The sequence below is a fragment of the Melanostigma gelatinosum genome (assembly GCF_949748355.1).
Source record: "Melanostigma gelatinosum genome assembly, chromosome: 15".
Lineage (NCBI taxonomy): Eukaryota > Metazoa > Chordata > Actinopteri > Perciformes > Zoarcidae > Melanostigma > Melanostigma gelatinosum.
The window spans coordinates 18,376,444-18,396,214 of record NC_136648.1 but is presented as its reverse complement, the minus strand read 5'-3'; the positions used below and the strand labels follow the sequence as shown (position 1 = coordinate 18,396,214).

The window sequence follows — 19,771 nt, the reverse complement described above, 5'->3', positions numbered from 1 at the left end:
TCCATAAGCAAACATTATGCCGAAACGAAGAAAGAAAAGGACTCAGGATTTCCCTTTAACATGTGGATTTGATTGTACTGACTTCATGTCTGCTCCCTCAGACGCTGCGCTCAGCAGGGAAGACCTACATGATTTTCTTTGTGCTGGTAATCTTCTTGGGCTCCTTCTACCTGGTCAACCTCATCCTGGCTGTAGTGGCCATGGCCTATGAGGAGCAGAATCAGGCAACCATCGCTGAGGCCTGGCATAAGGAGAGGGAGTTTCAGCTGGCCATGGAGCACCTTCACAGAGAACAAAGAGTAGGTTCAATGTGAACAGTCAGCGAGGATTTTCATATTGATATGTGTGCTTCGAATTTAGGACGAAAAAAATAAATGATCTCCAGTAACATAACTCCTTTCTGTGTGAAGTTGGCAGCAAAAAGACATCAAGCACAGGATACAGACTCAGTGTTGTCCCCAGAGTTGTCTCCATTCTGTCTGAAGATGGGCAGCATACGCCGAAGCAGCAGCCGGAGAAGAAGATCGCATCGGGCGTTGTCGGAGGTAACAGCAGAGGAAGCTGCTGAAGAGAAGTTTGACCCACTGGATGAGCCAATGGTACGTCAACCAACACTCACGCTCTAAACATTTCTCCCAGTCTTTGATGTTCTTATGAAAAGCCATTGGAACTAATGTGTCCTCTGTGTTTCTGTAGCCATCTCTGTCTCCCCTTCCAGTCCACCCTCTGCTGGCCACGCTCTCCTCTCACCCCCTCAGCACCAGGAGGGGAAGCCAGGTCAGCGTCTTCAGCGCTTTCCGGCCGCGCAACAACTCAGAGGCTGACTTTGGGGACGACGAGTACAGCACGCACGGGGACACCATCAGGAGTCGCACCAGTTCAACAGCGACGGCCTGGAAGAAGAGGACGGGCAGTGTGCACTGCTCTCAAATCTTCACCCCCAGCCTCAACATCAATGGCCGGCTCAACATCTCCATTGATCAGAATGGAGTCACCACTCTGGGCCTACACACTCCCACCTCCATGCCTGCTTACAGCATGGAGAGGGGCAGGGAAGACACAGTGAGTGACAGAAGCCTGTGTGTAGTTAGAAAATCCTGCAGTGAAAAAGAAACAAAGCATTTTATTTTGGGGTGTTTTCTGTCCCGAAGCTCACCAGTGTGGAGGACACAGTCACCAGACTTTTCCTCCAGCCCTCCCCAACAGTGACTGAGCCCCTTCCAGTACAAAGGAAAAGAGGGCTGAGCTCTGTCAGCTTCTTCAGCGACGCCATGGGGGGTGAGTCCTTTTGAGTAACTGAAGAATAGTTTGACATTTTGTGAAAATGCGCTTATTTGCTATTCTTGTTGGAAATTAGAAGAGACGGTCAATACCGCTCTATGTTTGTACGCTTGAAGCTCTAACCAGCAGCTGGTTAGCTTAGCTTAGCACAAAGACTGGAAATGGGGGGAAACAGCTAGCCTCGCTCTGTCTGAAGGCAACAAAATCCACCTCTAAATCGAATTGATTAACAGGCTCCATCATGTTTTGTCGTTACCATAGCCCCTAGCTGTTTTTGGACTGTTTTAGCACGGATTTAACAGATGTACTGTGTTAGTTAGTGAACTTTCAGTGGTTGGTGGATTGTATTACCTTTGGACAGAGCTGTTTGCCTCAGTTTCCAGCCTTTTTGCGAAACTAAGTTAATTCACTGTTAACTGTAGCATCATATTTACTTTTTTAAGAGGGGCTTGAGGGAGAGGTCTGGAGATGAATAGTTCACCTTGATGTCTCTTTGCAGAGCTAGAGGTGTCGAGGCAGAAGTGCCATCCCTGCTGGTACACATTCGCCAAGAAGTACCTGATATGGGACTGTTGCCCCTGGTGGCTGAAGTTGAAGGACTGGGTGAAGTTCATGGTGATGGACCCTTTCCTGGATCTGGGTATCACCATATGCATTGTGCTGAACACCCTCTTCATGGCCCTGGAGCACTATCCCATGACTGATGAGTTCAACACGATGCTTTCAGTGGGCAATCTGGTAAGGGGCTTTTAAAGATAGGGGCGGGCAGGTTTCCAGCGTGTGAGACACTTTCTCCTAAGTGCTGCTGGGTTGGCAGCGGAGAGGACTGAAAGCTTCACTGGGAAAAAAAAAGCAAAGAGGAAAGGCGACAGCATTCATTCAGATAATGACTTTCTTTATCAGACAGTCTGGTTTTTTATAGCCAGTGTTTTGCTGCACTTAAGGTCAAATAAGGCCGTGTTGATCCTTTATCAAGCGTTGTGCTTTAGACTATTTTGCGATTGTCCTTGGTAAGAGGGAGTATTTTTAGGAGGGAGTGGGATTGATTCCCCAATTTCTATTTTGCCATCTCCCCCTACTGGACTCTGCTAATGTCTTCATATTTGAAAACATACTTAAAAGAAGATAAATGGAAGTAATACGTTCTTATTTGTTACCATCACTGCTTATGTTTTGGTCCTATTTATTTGTCTTTTAGTTTTGTGGAATATCTCAAAAATAGAAATATTATTTCTGTGAAATTTGGGCTTACACCGTGGGCTGAGTCACAACAAGTGAAGGACATTTCCAAATATTATCAATATTTTCTCTTAAATGTGATATATGTCTAGGTCCTAAAGCTGGTACATTGCAGAGTATCCATTCTAGTACTTTTTGGGGTTTTTTCACTTTGACCTTTTCCTCAGAGCTCTAAACCTCAACTTAAACTAGCTGCGTTATTTTATCTTTTTTGGTCACTTCGATGTAGCAGAAAAACTGTCAACACATCATTGACATTTCACCTCACGAAGTTGTAATGTTATGTATTCATACATCCAGCAAATACAGAGCAACATTAGCATTAATTTGGAGTCGTGTTTGAGTTCACCTGATGAGTGTAAATCTAATATTCACTCTGCTTCTTGCTCTGTTTTAGTCTCCACCAACTCACGAGGGAAATGTCTGTCTCTTAAGCTGATAAATGCACCACTATGTTCACCAGCTAGTCGGTCACTTTGTCTATCTGCTGTTTGATGCTGGGCCAGAAGTGTACGGTGGGTTTATCGGAGCATTTTCTGCTGAAAACCACTGCCTGCTGCTGGAAACAAGGTTGATTAGAGCGGTGAAACTGAACCAAACAGTACTGTATCTCTGCGGACCATAAAACCAAAACTATGAGCTAAAATACACTAAAACGCACACTGAGGGATCTACAGTCGGGTAATTATCAGTGGGTCACAAGCGACACCTGTCATCTTACTCATAATCCATTTAAACCATTGTTAATATACAAATATGAACTAGTGCAGCTTTTAGTAAAGAAATACACTCAGTAATATTCCACTTGAAAAGGACATTTTTTGATTTTTTCCCACTTCTTACTGTTTTTATGTCCCTCTGTATCTGTTCTAGGTTTTCACAGGAATCTTTACAGCTGAGATGGTGCTGAAGCTGATCGCCATGGACCCCTACTACTACTTCCAGCAGGGCTGGAACATCTTTGACGGCATCATTGTTTGCCTCAGTCTGATGGAGTTGGGTCTTTCCAATGTGGAGGGGCTGTCTGTCCTGCGATCTTTCAGACTGGTAACAGAAATATTCAACTCTGTCTTCTTCTTTTTTTTATCTAGCTTTTTCATTATTTGCCATTTGCCATTGTTTGCCTTTGTATTGTTGTATATTTTATAAATTTAACAAATCAAAGGTGAGTGACAAAGGACTCAATTCTTTTAGATCATCTTCAAACATAAAACTCAAACACAGCTTCTTGTAAAGATGCAGCATCATTTGTTTTCTCCACTTTGTTCTCTTCATCAGTTACGAGTCTTCAAGCTGGCAAAATCCTGGCCCACTCTCAACACTCTCATCAAGATCATCGGCAACTCGGTGGGCGCCCTGGGAAACCTGACGCTGGTGTTGGCCATCATCGTGTTCATCTTCGCTGTGGTGGGCATGCAACTGTTCGGCAAGAACTACCAGGACTGTGTGTGTAAGATCTCCATCAACTGCCAGCTGCCTCGCTGGCACATGAAGGACTTCTTCCACTCCTTCCTGATCGTGTTCCGGGTGCTGTGCGGCGAATGGATAGAGACCATGTGGGATTGTATGCAAGTGGCCGGGCAACCCCTCTGTATCCTGGTGTTCATGTTGGTCATGGTTATTGGGAACTTGGTGGTGAGTATTTCATTTTTACGTGTTTTAGAAGTCTTTTTCAAAAAAGCCCACGCATGACCAAAACCATTGAATTGTGAAGATTTACTAATATCATATAAATTCTCTCAATAATCCCTGAGAAGGTGATCTACAAAATAAATCGTCACAAAAATAAATCTTATTTTACACCAACAAGTATTGAACTGTAAACCTCCATTATTGTCTATTCATTAGTGAGCTACTCTGTTGCACTGCGTGATATGTTCAATTCAATTCAATTCAATTAATTTTTGTACAGCCCAAAATCACAAATTACAAATTTGCCTCAGAGGGCTTTACAATATGTACACATTTGACATCCTCTTGTCCCGGGACCCTCACATCGGAACAGGAAAAACTCCCCAAAAAACCCCTTTAACGGGGAGGAAAGAGGAAGAAACCTGTGGGAGAGCAATAGAGGAGGGATCCCTCTCCCAGGATGGACAGAAGTGCAATGATGTCATGTGTAGAACAGGATAGTGAATTACAACTGAGCGATGTTACATCATTAGGACGAACACGGGCATTGTAATTAATCTTCAGTCGATACTATAAAAGAATACTTAGTCCTAGCACATATACTTTAACAGTGTATGGTAGCAGGAAGTCTACTTCGGGAGAAATTCTATTGGTTGTCAATACAACCAACTGTAAACCAAGTGATGATGTCATTACTGATCAGGGATTGCGTTGTTGCACCAATGAGGGTTGGTGATGGGACATCCCCAAACAATTGTTGATGCCCCGTCGCTATATGTTGAGCCAGCTCAGATTTCTCTGTAGCCACAACAGTTTGGACACGAGGAGCGGCTTTACCGCAGCCTCATGTCCAACGGGGCTGAATGTTTTATCCACTGCTAATGAACTAAGCCTTAAGTGACTGTACAAAGGATTAGCCAAGGCCACAGTGTTCTCGCTGTCGCTCCAGCCTTTGCAGCAGGTATTGAGTTCCACACAGGGTGCTACACGGCGTGTACATCATAGCATGCGGCTGTTTCCGTAAAAAAGTAGTTAATCTGTATAAACAGCTCTGTTTGTACACAACTGCTGTTACTCTGTGCCATAGCAAGGATAAGTATATATTTGTATGTCCGCCCATATGGTGATTTGTTGTCCAGCTGTGTCCTAAGCTTACGTTAATGACAACAGAAAAATCCCGGAAGTACAGGCAGCCAGCAGTGGCAGCGGGTTTTTTTCATGGACAGTGTAGTTTTACTTCGAATGTGGTGTCATTGAAGTGTTGATTCTTGAAATCACACATTGTAGTGTTGTATCCTGTTTCTGCATTACATCGGCCTGAGCGAGTTAAATCTAATTTAACTTTATTTGTATTATCATACAGTTTTGCCCTGATCCATTTTCAGGATTTCTTTTCATTCTATGTCTACTAAGGGCACGTGGCCTGACCCCAACATGAATTACCAAGAGATACTGTACGTGTTATGGAAGTCCAAACAAGAGAGAAATGTGCTACCAGCTACTGGATTCTCCATCTCATGCTTAGCACAAATTAGAAAAGTATTATACACTGCAATACGAGCGTCATCTGCACTACAATCAGCTCAGTTCTGTCGCATAACTGTTTTAAAACCTTGTCAGGCTTTTAAAAAAATGGAACAAGGCTTTAAGTGTGGATATGGTTCTAACACCTGTTTCCAGCATGCCCTCTGTTCCCTCTGCCATTAAATGCTTGTGTGTTCCACATTTAATCCTACGCTCTGAAATGTATCTGTCTGTCAGAAATGTTTTAAAACATTGTTGGTTGACTCCAAAATATTTGCTACTCTTTGCCTGGATGATGACTGATACTGTTTTTCATGCAGATCTATAGATGCTGCTATTTAATGTAAAATATACATGGATGTGCAATACATCGTTGTGTATTTCCTGACCATAATTACGATAGATGTATAGAATATATATATATATATATATATATTTATATATATATATATATATAAATATAGATATAAATATATATATATATATATATATATATATATATATATATATATATATATATAAATATATATATAAATATATATATATATATATATATTTATAAATATATATATAAATATATATATATATATAAATATATATATATATATATATATAAATATATATATATATATATATATAGAAGAGTGTTTGGGGACACATAGTTGTGTATTATGACATCATTTTGCTATAGAACTGTTATTTAAAAAGAGGTACTGAACTTACCATGTTAACTTAGCAAAATGATATCACTCAACCGGATAATTTGTCAAAATCTGAAGAGTTTGGAGGATGGCGTCCTTTTTATCACCTTTTCATAACCAAAAACACATGAGTGAAAGTAAGGAATGGACTAAACAGTGTGTTAAGCTGCTCCAACTCAAGCTACAAAAGTTAGCATGCCGTCTGTCTAGCGGGTTATGCTAAAATGAAGAACATTTTAATTACATTTTTATGCCCCCGTACCTTGAGTGAAGTTCTTCAAGTTTGGCACAAATGTCCACTTGGACTCAAGGATGAACTGGTTAGAATTCGGTGTGAGCTGGTCAATGGCTACTGACCTCACAAAACACGTTTTTGCCATGACTGAAGAATTCACGTGCTTTTTATTACAATTTCACCCAAATGGCTAAAATGACGGGATGACGTCCTGGACAGACATGGATGTAACTGTAACTTGACTGTTTGACGGAGTTATACAACCACAGAGCGGTAATTCTCGTCATAATTCTACACTATAATACTGTGGCTCACGACTCTACCTTGCAATGCCCTTACAATTCTGCTCATTCATCCCCACGTCTTCTGCAGGGATCATCAGCTTGTGGGAATTCTGACTTTTTGCCTGAGACATGAAGCTTCAGCCTCAGTCTTTAAGCACAATATGTGTTATGTAGCCGGCATGTCCACATTTAAGAAGATTGACGGGACTTTTGTTTTGCGAAACCAAGAAAGCTTTACAAAGTCAGCAGGAGATTGAGTTTTCAACCAACTCACATTCGTAGTTTTGAAGAGCCATGTTTTTAGAGACGTCTTTCAAAAATAACTAAAAATGTTGAGTGTTAAAGCTGCCTTGGATATTTCCGTAAACTGCCTTTTGTGCCGTGCCAGAATGCAAAGCTTGACTTGCAACAGTAACTAAGGAGGCGGGGCTTAGCAAACGTTCAATTGCAAAGTTACATGTCTTCTCTACCTCCAGCACCATTTGTCATCTTTACCCTGGTGGTTTCACACCAGTTCACACCTTCTGTCTCTTCAAATACTCTTTCTGCCCCTTCAGAAGCACTGACGTAAGATGAGTGGTGAAACGACTGGGCACATAGCACCTTCAGTGACCCTGTTGTCTGGGCAAAGATCACGACGGTGCTTCTTATTGAGTTTAATGGACGGGAACCTTCACCGCACATGAATCGTGGGAAAGCTGTTTATCCAAAGTGATTATCCAGGATGCTTAGTGGCGAGAAGGCTGGAGGGCATTCGTCACTAATCATCTGCTCATGCTCCCCATCTCTGACTGGCTCAGTGGCTAAAGATGATCCTTACCAACTGTGCACATCACAGAGGCAGTACACACACACACACACACACACTCATGCTGCTGTGCAGAGATGTGCTTGATGCGGCTGCTCTCTAAGCTGGTAGACAGATTACTTGGGAGTTGGATGCTTGGAAACTTGATTTCAGTGTGGCTCACAGCAGCCATATGTGCCTGAGCATATCTGTGTAGAATATCCTCCTGAATTTACAATGCAGGATTTGCCAGTGTTGACAAAATAGGGAGAAGGTCATGTCATGCACGAGGTACACTTATGCTTCAGCTTACAGGCTAAACTACGCTCTGATTTGTCAAGACAGATAAATGTTGATACAAGCACAATGTAAATACAGCATTTTCTGCCGTATTCAGGCTAAATGGCTGTGAGGTTATAAAATTGTTGTGATATGTAATGTGACAGAACACCCATCTGTCCACAGGTGTTGAATCTTTTTCTGGCCCTGCTGCTCAGCTCCTTCAGCTCCGACAACCTCTCTGCCCCAGAAGAAGATGGCGATTTGAACAACATCCAGATCGCCATCGCCCGCATCCATTCCGGTGTCACCTGGCTCACCACGTGCATCGCCGACCTCTTCAACCGCGGCTTGAAGCGTCAGAAGCAGAAGGTCAATCAGGCCAGCGAGCTGGTTGGGAATCACGTGGAAAGCAATGGTGGGATTTTTGGACGCTACGGCGAAAAGTACATCATACCAGAGGGGGACAGCTACATGATGAACCCCAACTTGACGGTCATCGTTCCCATCGCACCCGGAGAGTCGGATGTGGAGTTTCTGGAGGAGGAGGAGGTTTCTGAGTCATCAGAGGAAGAAGACAACAAGGTGGGTTTTTCACCTCCTGTGTTTTACGCCAGACCTGAACCCTCTTGGTTTACTGTTGCAGTGGTCTTTGGATGGTATTATCTACCAAATGTATATCTACCAAAAATAATTTTTGTGCAAAAATGATCAGCTATACTGATCAGCCGCTACTGCTGTTACATCACGCTTTGGGTGACACCAGAAGCAAATTTCCCATCAAAATCAACATTGTAAAAGTAAGAAGAATCCCAGTTAACTCACTTCTGTGTTGTATATTCTCCTTGTGTTTGACGTGGATTGTTGTTGACTTGAGACCACATTAACCATGGCTGTGGTAGTTTTGATTTCAAATAATTTCAGCTAATTTTAGCAAATACAAATATGCTGATGGTTACATTTTTAATTTTGTTAGACATACAATACTACAGCAAGCATTATGGCTAACGCTTTATTTCATTGGACTGTAATTTCCTCATAATTTGCCAGAAAGTTTCTTGAAAATATTTATGTACAGTAATTTAGTATTAATCGTAGGGAAAATAGGCTTTTTCTTGGAGGAACAGCTCCAAGTAAATATTCGTTCATTATTAATTTATTATTGTGAAGTTTGCTCTTCATATAAATTTAATCGAATGCTTGCAAGGAGACATGTTTAACATTTTTATGTGTACAGCTGCCTTGCTGAAGACTGACTTGCTCGGTTATGCTTAAAAGTATCTAAAAGTGTACTAAGCAAACTCAACAACATCTCTACTTTCCCAATTACTAACAAAATACACTTTACTTATAAAAAAAAGGAAGTACTGCGTGGACTGTGAGTTTCTACTACCACACCCTAAACACAGTAGATTTTGAAGCTTTACTTTGATGCAAATACAGTGCTTCTGCTCTTGTTGTGAAGGCTTCATGAATATTGTTGTCATCCTATTTACAGTGTAAGACGACAAATGTCAAAACGAAAGGTGGTTCTGCATATTTAAATGGTGGAGATCATGGAACCTGTAGGACATGATTTTAGTGGCAGGTTGTTCACTGGCTCTGTACCCAACTAAATTATTTCAAAGGATTAATCTATCAGTTTTTGTTTTGACTCTTAGTTTTAGGTTAAAGCTATAGTTCTTGACATTGAGCAGAGCCATCGTTAGTGTTATTAGTAACACCTGTGGTTGTCCTACTATGACAAGTCAAAATGTCTGCTGTGGGAAAGGCCTATTAGCTTAGCGATGTAGCAATATTGAAAGGCTCTTGACACCCGCACAGGTGTTTGCACTTATTCTGGTTGATTAGGCCTGTACTCGGACGAAAGGTGGGCAAAGCTATGCTAAAATCCATATGCTAATTAATAGGCCCGATGTGTGATTCATCGCGACTTAAGAAGAGCAGGAAGACTAACAAAAGAGTGTTTGGGGACCACTAATGCCAAGCATAGGCTACTGAGAGTCACAAGTCAGACTGAGGTAGCTATGATAGCACTATTACTTGTAATATTAGCATTGTTTGTATTATAAGACGACCAGCACCGTTTTCTGAGTAAGCTATAATTAAAGATATAGTTCAACATTTTTGGAGGTTATTTGCGTTCTTGCCAGAAGTAAAGATCTATACTACTCATGTCTCATGTCCCAGTACATGTCTCAGTACTCATGTCTGTATGCTGAAAATTAAGTTAGCTTAGCTTAGCACAAAGACTGGAAACGGAGTAAAACAGCTAGCCTGACTCTAGCCTGACTCTGACAGGAAACACAATCTGCCTACTAGCACAACATAAGGTTTCACGGGGGGGGGGGAATATTTTGGACGACAGTTGATTTACGGATTCTAAAAGAAGACTCCATGTTTTCAAAACGGTATAACACCTTCTTGGCGCAAAGACCATGGATAAACATTCATGAACATTGGCTACTTGAGTAAGCTTACAATAACTAACTTGCAGTATGCATTACTTTTTATCATTCAAATGCTATTGTTGCTAACTGTGATGTGCATTAGTTGAGCAAATATCTCTCTCTCTCTCAGCCTCTCTTTATAAAGCTCCCTGGTTCTTCCTCTTGCCTCATTCACCCTTCCTGCTTCACCTGCACTCCCCCTGTCTCTCATTGTCCTGCGGGCCGGAGGATTGTTGAGGTGGAGGATGTGTCGCTCCAGTCTTGTTCTCTCTGGCAGGCAGACAGCAGCTGGCCAGATGTGGAGCCAGGCCCTGCAGAGCAGATTAAAGTGACACAGCTGAGCAGAGCCAGGCAGGGCCGGGCTGAGCTGAGCGGGCTGCAGTCTGGCGCTCTCTCTTCATACTTCCCTGACCTGCTTTGCTCCGCACCTCACCAGAGAAAATGGAAATGAAAAAGCAAAAAACAAAACGAGCCTTCCATCAGCTTAACTGGGCACCAGCAGCTGCTCAGCCGTAAAGAAGGATACACTTCACTTTGAATACTCACTAAAGATTGTGTTTATTAAGAAGTTAGTCATGAATAAAGTGTTACTGTACACATTTTTAAGTTGACCACTTTAAAGAACAACGGCCAATCAGTCTATGTGTGCATGTATCACAACTGCATACAGTACATGTGGCACTAATTGTCTCAAAATGCCATCAGTGCACATTCCCTCTGCTCCGTCTTCGAGCACTGACACTAGTAATGCTGGTAATCTGGCTGCCAGGTCCTGCGGATGCTCTTTAATGCTGGATTAGACTTCGTACTAGTTTATAGGATTGAAGCTGCACCGCTGTCCTATAAATCGTGTTAAATATGTTGCTGTTACAACACACGGAAATCTCATCAAAACTGAATTACGGCTCAGAGGAGATTAAAAAGGCAAGGCGGTACATCTAGGTGAGCTAGCTCTGATGGGATGAGTCCACGCTGACCATGGGGCAGAGAAATGCTGCTGCGCTGCTCTGTTTACAATTTATAAGCATATTGCACACATGGCCACACCCCCAAACAGTGATGTCACAGCAGGTGTTTAGCCTTTGAGAGCTGATGGAAAACAACCGCAATATCCATCCGCCTGTATTCTGTGCTGTACGTGTGTATGACAACTCAGTAATGGTTCCCACACCGTTTGATGAAAATTATAAGCAAGAAATTGGTTGGTAACAGTGAGACTTCTCACCGCACAGGAGATAATCAGCCTATCAGAGGGCAGCACGGTGGATCTGAGGATGCCTGGAGAAGAGGTGGACAACTTGTCAGAGCTGGCAGAAGAGAGTATGGAGCCGGAGGAATGCTTCCCAGAATGTGAGAATTGAGAATTTAGAGCTGTAACCATGTCAAACGATGAGTCAAAGCAATCATTGTTCCTTCATGTCTGCACTGGTTTGTTTTTGCCTTTCCGCTCAGTGTGCATGAGGCGCTGTCAGTGCTGTGAAATCGATACGAGCCGTGGTCTGGGCCAGGCCTGGTGGAGGCTGAGGAAGACCTGCTACCAGATCGTGGAACACAGCTGGTTTGAGACTTTCATCATCTTCATGATCCTGCTCAGCAGTGGGGCTCTGGTACGGCTAATTTCCCTAATTACGGCTGACTGTGAATGGCGGACTCCGCCACTAACTAAGTGAAAACTATATAGAGAGAATATATGGAGATTACTGAATGTAAATTTAAAATAATGTGCTGCACGTAAAAGAAAACTCTTCAAGGTTTGAGTGTGATTTCTGCTTTATTCACTTCAGTGTCTGATCCCAGTTCTGTTTAGTGCCTGATTGCAGTGTAATATCACCTCCATTGGTACTGAAACTGAATGGCTTTGTTTAGTTTTAGTGACAACGTTTAATGACAACATTTAAGTGTTTTCTCAAACCGTATTGAAAAATTATTGTATTTAAAACAAGTAGTTTTCGTATGATGATCTTAAAGTTCAACTGAAATTCATGTTTTGTGTGTTAAACCAACAGCAGTGGTGAGATGTGATGTTGTCGTGTTTCCTCACACCTCTGTCCCTCTCCTGTTGCAGGCATTTGAAGACATCTACATTGAGAAGAAAAAAGTCGTGAAGGTGGTGCTGGAGTATGCCGACAAGGTCTTCTCCTACATCTTTGTGCTGGAGATGTTCCTCAAGTGGATCGCGTACGGCTTCAAGAAGTATTTCACCAACTACTGGTGCTGGCTCGACTTTCTTATCGTGGACGTAAGCGAACATTTCACGCATTTTTTGTTGCACCACATAAAAAGGATGCAGTCACGTGTTGAGAATTGAGGTTGAAGTTGAACCCCTCCCGTTGTAGCTAAATGTCGCTTGTCATGTTTGTGGGATTTACAGCTTGGTGAGTGTCACATTATTTACAGGAAAGCACTTGACCATCCATGTATGCTTTACAACAACCGGCCGCCTTCATGAGTGAAGCTGTGCGTCAAATTCAAAACAACTTTATTCATCCCACCATTAGCTCCTCCTGTTTAAAACAAACTCCAGACAACTGTTTTTACAACCTGGATCAATTAACCAGAAACATACAGTTAAACCGCACACTAAATAATTGTTACATTGTACAATTTTCCATTTGCTTTGACGCCAGTATTTTGCCAGACAAATCAAAAGAAGTGCTCCAGTCATTGGAGTCATGTTACACTACATTTAAACTGTTGGGTCTGTAGTGGTCATCCAAAGTGCCCGAGGCGTGCTGCCCGAGGCCTGACTTGACTTCCTCTGATTTCACCTGCTGTTACACAGATTGCCACAGACCGCTCTATTGTTAGGGTAAGTTGTAGTTAGCAGGTCCCAGGTGAGTATGGGCTCTGGGATTGGAAACGTGCATCTGCCTCACAAATGCTTCTGTGTTTCTTCACTCGTAAGTGCTTTCTGTTGAGATATCAAAAGCCACCGTCTTGTGTCCAAACAAATGCACTTCTTTTGAAATGACCTAAAAATGTGCGGCTGTTACTCAGCCGTCATTCTTTGAATCAGTCACTTCGGGGCTTTGGCTTTTATATCAAAAACAAATGCAGTGTCATTTATACTTAAGGTTTATCTACAGAAGATGTACTTTACATATTATATTATAATACATTGTAAAACATATTACAATAGCATATTAAACTGATGAAAATGTTGCTTAACAGACTTTTGAGTCAATTTATAAATGCACCGGTGGAGCTTATGTCTAAACTGTTGTGTCTAATTCATGTGCTGAGTGTTATTTTTTATGTCTGTTTAGGAGAAAAGTCTAATTCTTTTGATAATTGCAACTACCAACCTTTTGTTTCTCTCTATGAAAACTACCAACTTGTTTTCTTTTACAGTGTTTTTGTATTTTTCCGTCCGTACTTTCTTGGAGCCAAAGACTTCTATTGTCGCAAGAGTACATTTTGAGAATCTTCTTTAGATATAATGGACAAACACATGTGTAAATAGACTTTTATAAAGAAATTCAGACCATTGGGACCTTAGAAGTCCTAAATTGTTTTTAATAAACTTCAATTGGATGCAAATTGGGAAACAAATTTGGAAAAGATAGATTTAACTTCTTTATAAAATTTACTCTATTTGATATATATGGATATTTTATATGCATATATAGCTGAGTATGCATTCATGGACACTATTTGTCCATATGTGCATACTTGTCTGTGTTTTGTCATCATCAATCATGACATAAACTTCTTTCATTGACACCATGCCATTTCCATTCATGGCTGTCATCCATGGGTCATTCAACAGCGGAATACCATTTAGTTCTGTCCGTTTCGGATGTAGAATAGAGTGGAAGTCTAAATTTAACGATTAACCAAAAACCAAACCAAATCTAAACCTCAAAAATTAAGTAATAGTGTTCCTAACTGTGGAATGTCCCAAAATACACAAAAAACTCTAAAAATATGGCTCTTGTAATGTTTTTAATTTTTATGGTCTTTTATTATAATTATTTCATGCAGTTCCCCAACTAATATGTTGATAAGACTTTGTGTGTGATATTGCTTTATTTAGTGCTTTTCACAATGTTTTTGTTCTTCCGCTTGTATTATAAAAAAAAAAGATGAATCCTTTTCATGATTCTCACAGTATACTCGTCTTTCTGTGCTCTGTATAGGTGTCCTTGATAGGTCTGGTTGCAAATTCACTGGGATATTCCGACTTTGCTGCGATCAAGTCCCTGAGGACTCTCCGGGCTTTGAGACCTCTCAGAGCTCTGTCCAGATTTGAGGGCATGCGGGTGAGAAATGCGTTTTCTGAACTACACTGAAGTCACATCTCAACAGAGTTTCTATTGACTTGTAACTTGCTGATAAATCTATGTATGAGTATGACCGAGACAAAGGAGGGTTTGTTTTTACCCCAGTTTGTTCATCATTCTGTCTAACAAGTTCAAATAAAAATATTTACATCGCATGTGCAAGTGACTTTAAGTTCAAACCAAGGACATGGGACTGTTTGAAGATAGTTGTTAGCCATGTTAGCAGCCTGACTGGCAAGGGTAGTCGCTTATTCAGTCCATTGGTTGGTCCACCAATTTGGTTGTGGTGGCCAGAGGAGTAATTCGAATGACTTTGGTGATTCCCTGGCTTTTCCTCTCGCACCGCCACTAGATTCACATTTAGGGTTTTGAGTGAAGTGTCTCAACCAAATGCCTTTAGTTTGCAAACAAAGTATTCCAAAACTAATGACATTCCCATGCGACTCAGCCGGGCTTTGTGTTTACCGCTAAACGTTAGCACGCTAACACACTGAACTGTTGTCATTGTTAGCATTTAGCTCAAAGCATGGCTGAGCATAAGTACATCGTCACAAGGCTGCTGGCATGTCTGTAGACTATTTGTCTTTTTTAGTCATAACTATTCATTTTACAGAGATGCTCAATTACAAATCTTAAGGGCATATTTCCACTTAATTAGAAGATTTCTTTATTTGAGATTTCGTATACAAACATGCGTTGATAAGACTATGTGTGATATTGCTTTATTCAGTGCTTTTCACAATATTTTTGTTAAAACATCTGTTGCCGATTGGTTCAAAGTTGAATCTGCGTAGCTAAATTATTATTTCATTCATTTTTAAAACAGATATATTGTTTGTATTTTATATTTTTCATATTCTCTATTTTACGTATGTTTCTTGACTGTTGCAATACTTTCTATTATCTATTATTTTCTCTTACCATGCACTAAGCAATGTATGTGAAAACCTACTTGGCAATGCATTCGGATGAGTTAGTCAACTATCGGATCATTAGCTGAATAAAGAATGTGGGCAGTGGTTCAGCGATGTGTAACCAGGCTCATGGAGAACCTTGTTACTGATACTAACCTGTATCTGACCTGTTGCTCATCAGGTGGTTGTGAACGCTCTCATAGGAGCCATCCCTTCCATCATGAATGTGCTGCTCGTGTGTCTCATCTTCTGGCTCATCTTCAGCATCATGGGGGTCAACCTGTTTGCTGGCAAGTTCGGGAAGTGCGTGAACAAAACCGGCTTCATCCACAGTGTCTCCGTAGTGAACAACAAGTCAGAGTGCCTCTCTATGAATGCCACTCAGTTCTACTGGACAAAGGTGAAGGTCAACTTCGACAACGTGGGACTTGGCTACCTTTCCCTTCTGCAAGTGGTGAGTGTTGTTTTTTGTTTTTTTTGCTGCACTGTTTAAAAGTTTGTCAAATCTTTTAAACACGCCTTCAGTTTAGGAATCATGTTTTTCTTGTATCATGAAGAATTTATGTGATCATAACATTAGTTAGGTCAATTTTTTATATGTTTTTCCAATAGATAAAGTCAGTGATTCACAATGCAATGCAGTGCCTTGACAGTAATGCTGGGTAATATTGTATTACAGGCTACATTTAAAGGATGGATGGAAATAATGCATGCAGCTGTTGACTCAAGAGGAGTAAGTATGTCTATATACCGTACTTCCAGGGCCTACATCGTAACAATGCTACAGTAACCAGCTGACTTATTGGACTGTTTGGTTTCAGGTGGAGGAACAACCCATCAGAGAAATCAACCTCTACATGTACCTCTACTTTGTCGTCTTCATCATATTCGGTTCCTTCTTCACCCTCAATCTCTTCATCGGTGTCATTATTGACAATTTCAATCAGCAAAAAAGAAAGATGAGTATTGGAAAAACTGACGGCCCGTACCACTTGGTGTTTGCAATCAACTCTGTACCTTCACAAGACAGATGCAATTTTTTTCCCAGTCAAAAAGAAGAATTTCACAGTCATGGATTTCAAATATTTTACATATTTTGTTCTCCAGGCAAAAGTAAATATGAAGAATTGCGTGCAAATACTAACTGGCTCAGTTAGGAAATAAACAGCTTCCTTTGCCATCTTTTGTTGATCATCAAACATTATTTTCACAATTTTCTGTAAAGATAACGTCAGGTGCTTCTGCCTATACTTAGGTGGGCAGGATATCTTCATGACTGAAGAGCAGAAGAAGTACTACAACGCTATGAAGAAGTTGGGATCTAAAAAGCCTCAAAAGCCGATACCAAGGCCTGCGGTAAAATAATATAATGTCAAATGTTACTCATATCTTCCTGCCTGCTAACATTCATCATAATATTCTACTGATAACAGCCATTTGTATTTCCCAATCCTTAGAATGTTCTCCAAGCCTTCTTCTTCGATCTCGTGTCCAAGCAAGCCTTTGACATCATCATCATGATGCTCATCATCATCAACATGGTGACCATGATGGTGGAAACCGATGAACAGTCAGAGCACAAGGAAACCATCCTCAACAAGATCAACCTGGCCTTCATCGTGATCTTCACCACCGAATGCCTGATCAAGATCTTTGCCCTTCGCTGTTATTTCTTCACAGTTGCATGGAACATCTTTGATTTTGTGGTGATGATTCTCTCTATTGTGGGTAAGTGGAGACACAAAAATGAAGTACACCATTAACTTTTGCCTCAGCCATGGGCGTTGATTTTTTCAGCAGCATTGGCTTATCCGTTGTTTGGTAGAAGAATATTTTTAACGTTGTGCAATTTTACTTTTTATGTTTGCTATTTTCTCTTGGACTACTGTACATCCTTCAATGAAAGATTTCTGGCAGATGTATCCGAATCAAAGGTCCAGAATAAAATCTCTCAACATTCTTATTAATCAAATAAAAGATAAAGATGAGTGTGCAGCCTTGACAAATGCTTTCTACTTAGTTCTTTATTTTCCTACTTCGTTCCTTTGATATTAATTGCTGTATTCTCTACTGTGACTTTATGTCATAAAAGATTCACTTCTGGCTGCTGTTCAATAAATTACAATATGTTTAAAAGTCTTGAAGCTGCATTTACTGATTTTTTTTTGGGCCTCGTGGAGGAAGTGGAACAAGCTGTAAATACAGCACAGACCCATTATGACCGTGTACAATTATTATGGCTATCACGTTACCAAACAGGTGCTTATTTACGCTTCTAGTAGACATGGAGCAACATTAACATGTATTTGTTGTTGCTTCGCTGTCCAGCAGATGAATATAAGTCCAGTATTCACTCTACTTTTAGCTCTGTTTTGGGCTCCACCAATTGCAGAGGAAAATATCTGGCTCTTTAATAATGCTCCTTTTAATCTCCAGCTCGATGCTAACTTTGTTTGCCATTCGGTGCCGGACAGGTAGCATACAGTAGGTTTATCAAGAGCATTTTCATTCACTGTCGGGTGAAAGTTTTCTGCTTTCACGTCACACAGAGTTAATCTATTAATATCTACATTTGGATTAGTGAAGCTTTAAGTATATCTAAGTGCATCTTTGTGCAATGAGATAATCCTAATCTCGCCTTGTCTCTCTGTCTCATTACAGGAATCATTCTTGCCGACATCATTGAGAAGTATTTTGTTTCTCCGACCCTGTTTCGGGTCATCAGACTGGCAAGGATAGGACGGGTACTTCGACTTATACGTGCAGCCAAAGGAATAAGGACTCTACTGTTTGCCTTAATGATGTCCATGCCAGCGCTGTTCAACATTGGCCTCCTGCTTTTCCTCGTCATGTTCATCTATGCGATCTTCGGTATGGCGAACTTTGCCTACGTGAAAAAACAAGATGGGCTTGACGACATGTTCAACTTTGAGACCTTTGGGAATAGCATGATCTGCCTTTTTCAGATCAGCACCTCGGCTGGTTGGGACAACCTCCTGAGTCCCATCATGGCCAGCTCCCCAGAGGAGTGCGACCCCCGCTTTGTCAACACTGGCACTAACACCCGGGGAAACTGTGGCAGCCCCTCAGTGGGCATAGCTTTCTTTGTCAGTTACATAATCATTTCCTTCCTCATTGTGGTGAATATGTATATAGCTATCATTCTGGAGAACTTCAGCGTTGCCACTGAGGAGAGCACAGAGCTGCTGAGCGAGGATGACTTTGAAATGTTTTATGAGGTCTGGGAGAAGTTTGATTCTGAGGCCACGCAGTTCATCGAGTTCTCCGTGCTGTCAATCTTCGCTGACACCTTGTCGGAGCCGCTGCGCATAGCCAAGCCCAACAGGATCAAGCTGATCTCCATGGACCTTCCCATGGTCAGCGGGGATAGGATCCACTGCCTGGACATCCTGTTTGCCTTCACAAAGCGCGTCCTGGGAGAGTCGGGTGAGATGGACGCCCTCAAGCAGCAGATGGAGGAGAAGTTCATGGTGACCAACCCCTCCAAGATTTCCCACGAGCCCATCACGTCCACGCTGCGCCGCAAACTGGAAGAGGTGTCCGCCATCGTCATCCAGAGGTGTTACAGGAGGCACCTGGTGCGCCGGCATCTGAAGCAGGCATCGTACCTCTACAGACAAATAAACTACGAGACTGTGGTGGATATCGAGAACGCTCCGGAAACGGAGGGGCTAATAGCCTCCATGATGCATCACTATGGACTTGTCGAGGTGGAGATTGCACAGACAACAGAGGACACTCTACTGTCCTCGCCACCGTCTTATGACAGCGTGAGCAGAGCAGCCAGTGACCTCTCTGAGGTCGCCAGATCAATACCCAGAGACTCTGAACTCGGGGAGCCTGGTGAGAACTACGAGGAAACTTTCCTTTGAGACTCGACTATGTGGAAGTGTTTGTGTGGTTTTGGTCTTTTTTGTTTACAGCAGAGAATATAGCTCAAAATGCTCAAAGAGATGAAACATTTTTATATATTAGCAGATGCCGAGGAAGTATGCAATATTTTGAAGTAACTCAGCCTCTGTTTAAATTGAACAACCCAGAAGTCAATTTTGTTGCACACAACCTCCATGAGAGGAAGTTGATCTTCTCTTAAAAATGTACATTTGGCAACTTAAAACACCAAGATAGGAAAAAAGATCCA

The 19,771-nt window shown here is 41.5% G+C and overlaps 1 protein-coding gene across 1 annotated transcript in view; it reads left to right on the top strand.

Annotated features, from left to right (window-relative positions):
• The window catches only part of LOC306788890 (sodium channel protein type 2 subunit alpha-like), a gene marked incomplete at both ends in the record, with an annotated part of 28,363 nt that extends 8,861 nt beyond the window's left edge, over window positions 1-19,502 (top strand). The window contains 19 exons of the mRNA XM_079284573.1: window positions 102-299; window positions 411-599; window positions 697-1,079; window positions 1,160-1,278; window positions 1,781-2,019; window positions 3,394-3,567; window positions 3,799-4,155; window positions 8,149-8,547; window positions 11,645-11,762; window positions 11,865-12,019; window positions 12,478-12,651; window positions 13,195-13,221; window positions 14,552-14,674; window positions 15,791-16,063; window positions 16,289-16,342; window positions 16,431-16,572; window positions 16,865-16,965; window positions 17,067-17,337; window positions 18,271-19,502. Of these exons, the coding sequence (XP_079140699.1) occupies window positions 102-299; window positions 411-599; window positions 697-1,079; window positions 1,160-1,278; window positions 1,781-2,019; window positions 3,394-3,567; window positions 3,799-4,155; window positions 8,149-8,547; window positions 11,645-11,762; window positions 11,865-12,019; window positions 12,478-12,651; window positions 13,195-13,221; window positions 14,552-14,674; window positions 15,791-16,063; window positions 16,289-16,342; window positions 16,431-16,572; window positions 16,865-16,965; window positions 17,067-17,337; window positions 18,271-19,502 (4,728 nt within the window). The remainder of the gene's footprint in view (window positions 1-101; window positions 300-410; window positions 600-696; window positions 1,080-1,159; window positions 1,279-1,780; window positions 2,020-3,393; window positions 3,568-3,798; window positions 4,156-8,148; window positions 8,548-11,644; window positions 11,763-11,864; window positions 12,020-12,477; window positions 12,652-13,194; window positions 13,222-14,551; window positions 14,675-15,790; window positions 16,064-16,288; window positions 16,343-16,430; window positions 16,573-16,864; window positions 16,966-17,066; window positions 17,338-18,270) is intronic.
• Between the last annotated feature and the right edge of the window lie 269 nt (window positions 19,503-19,771).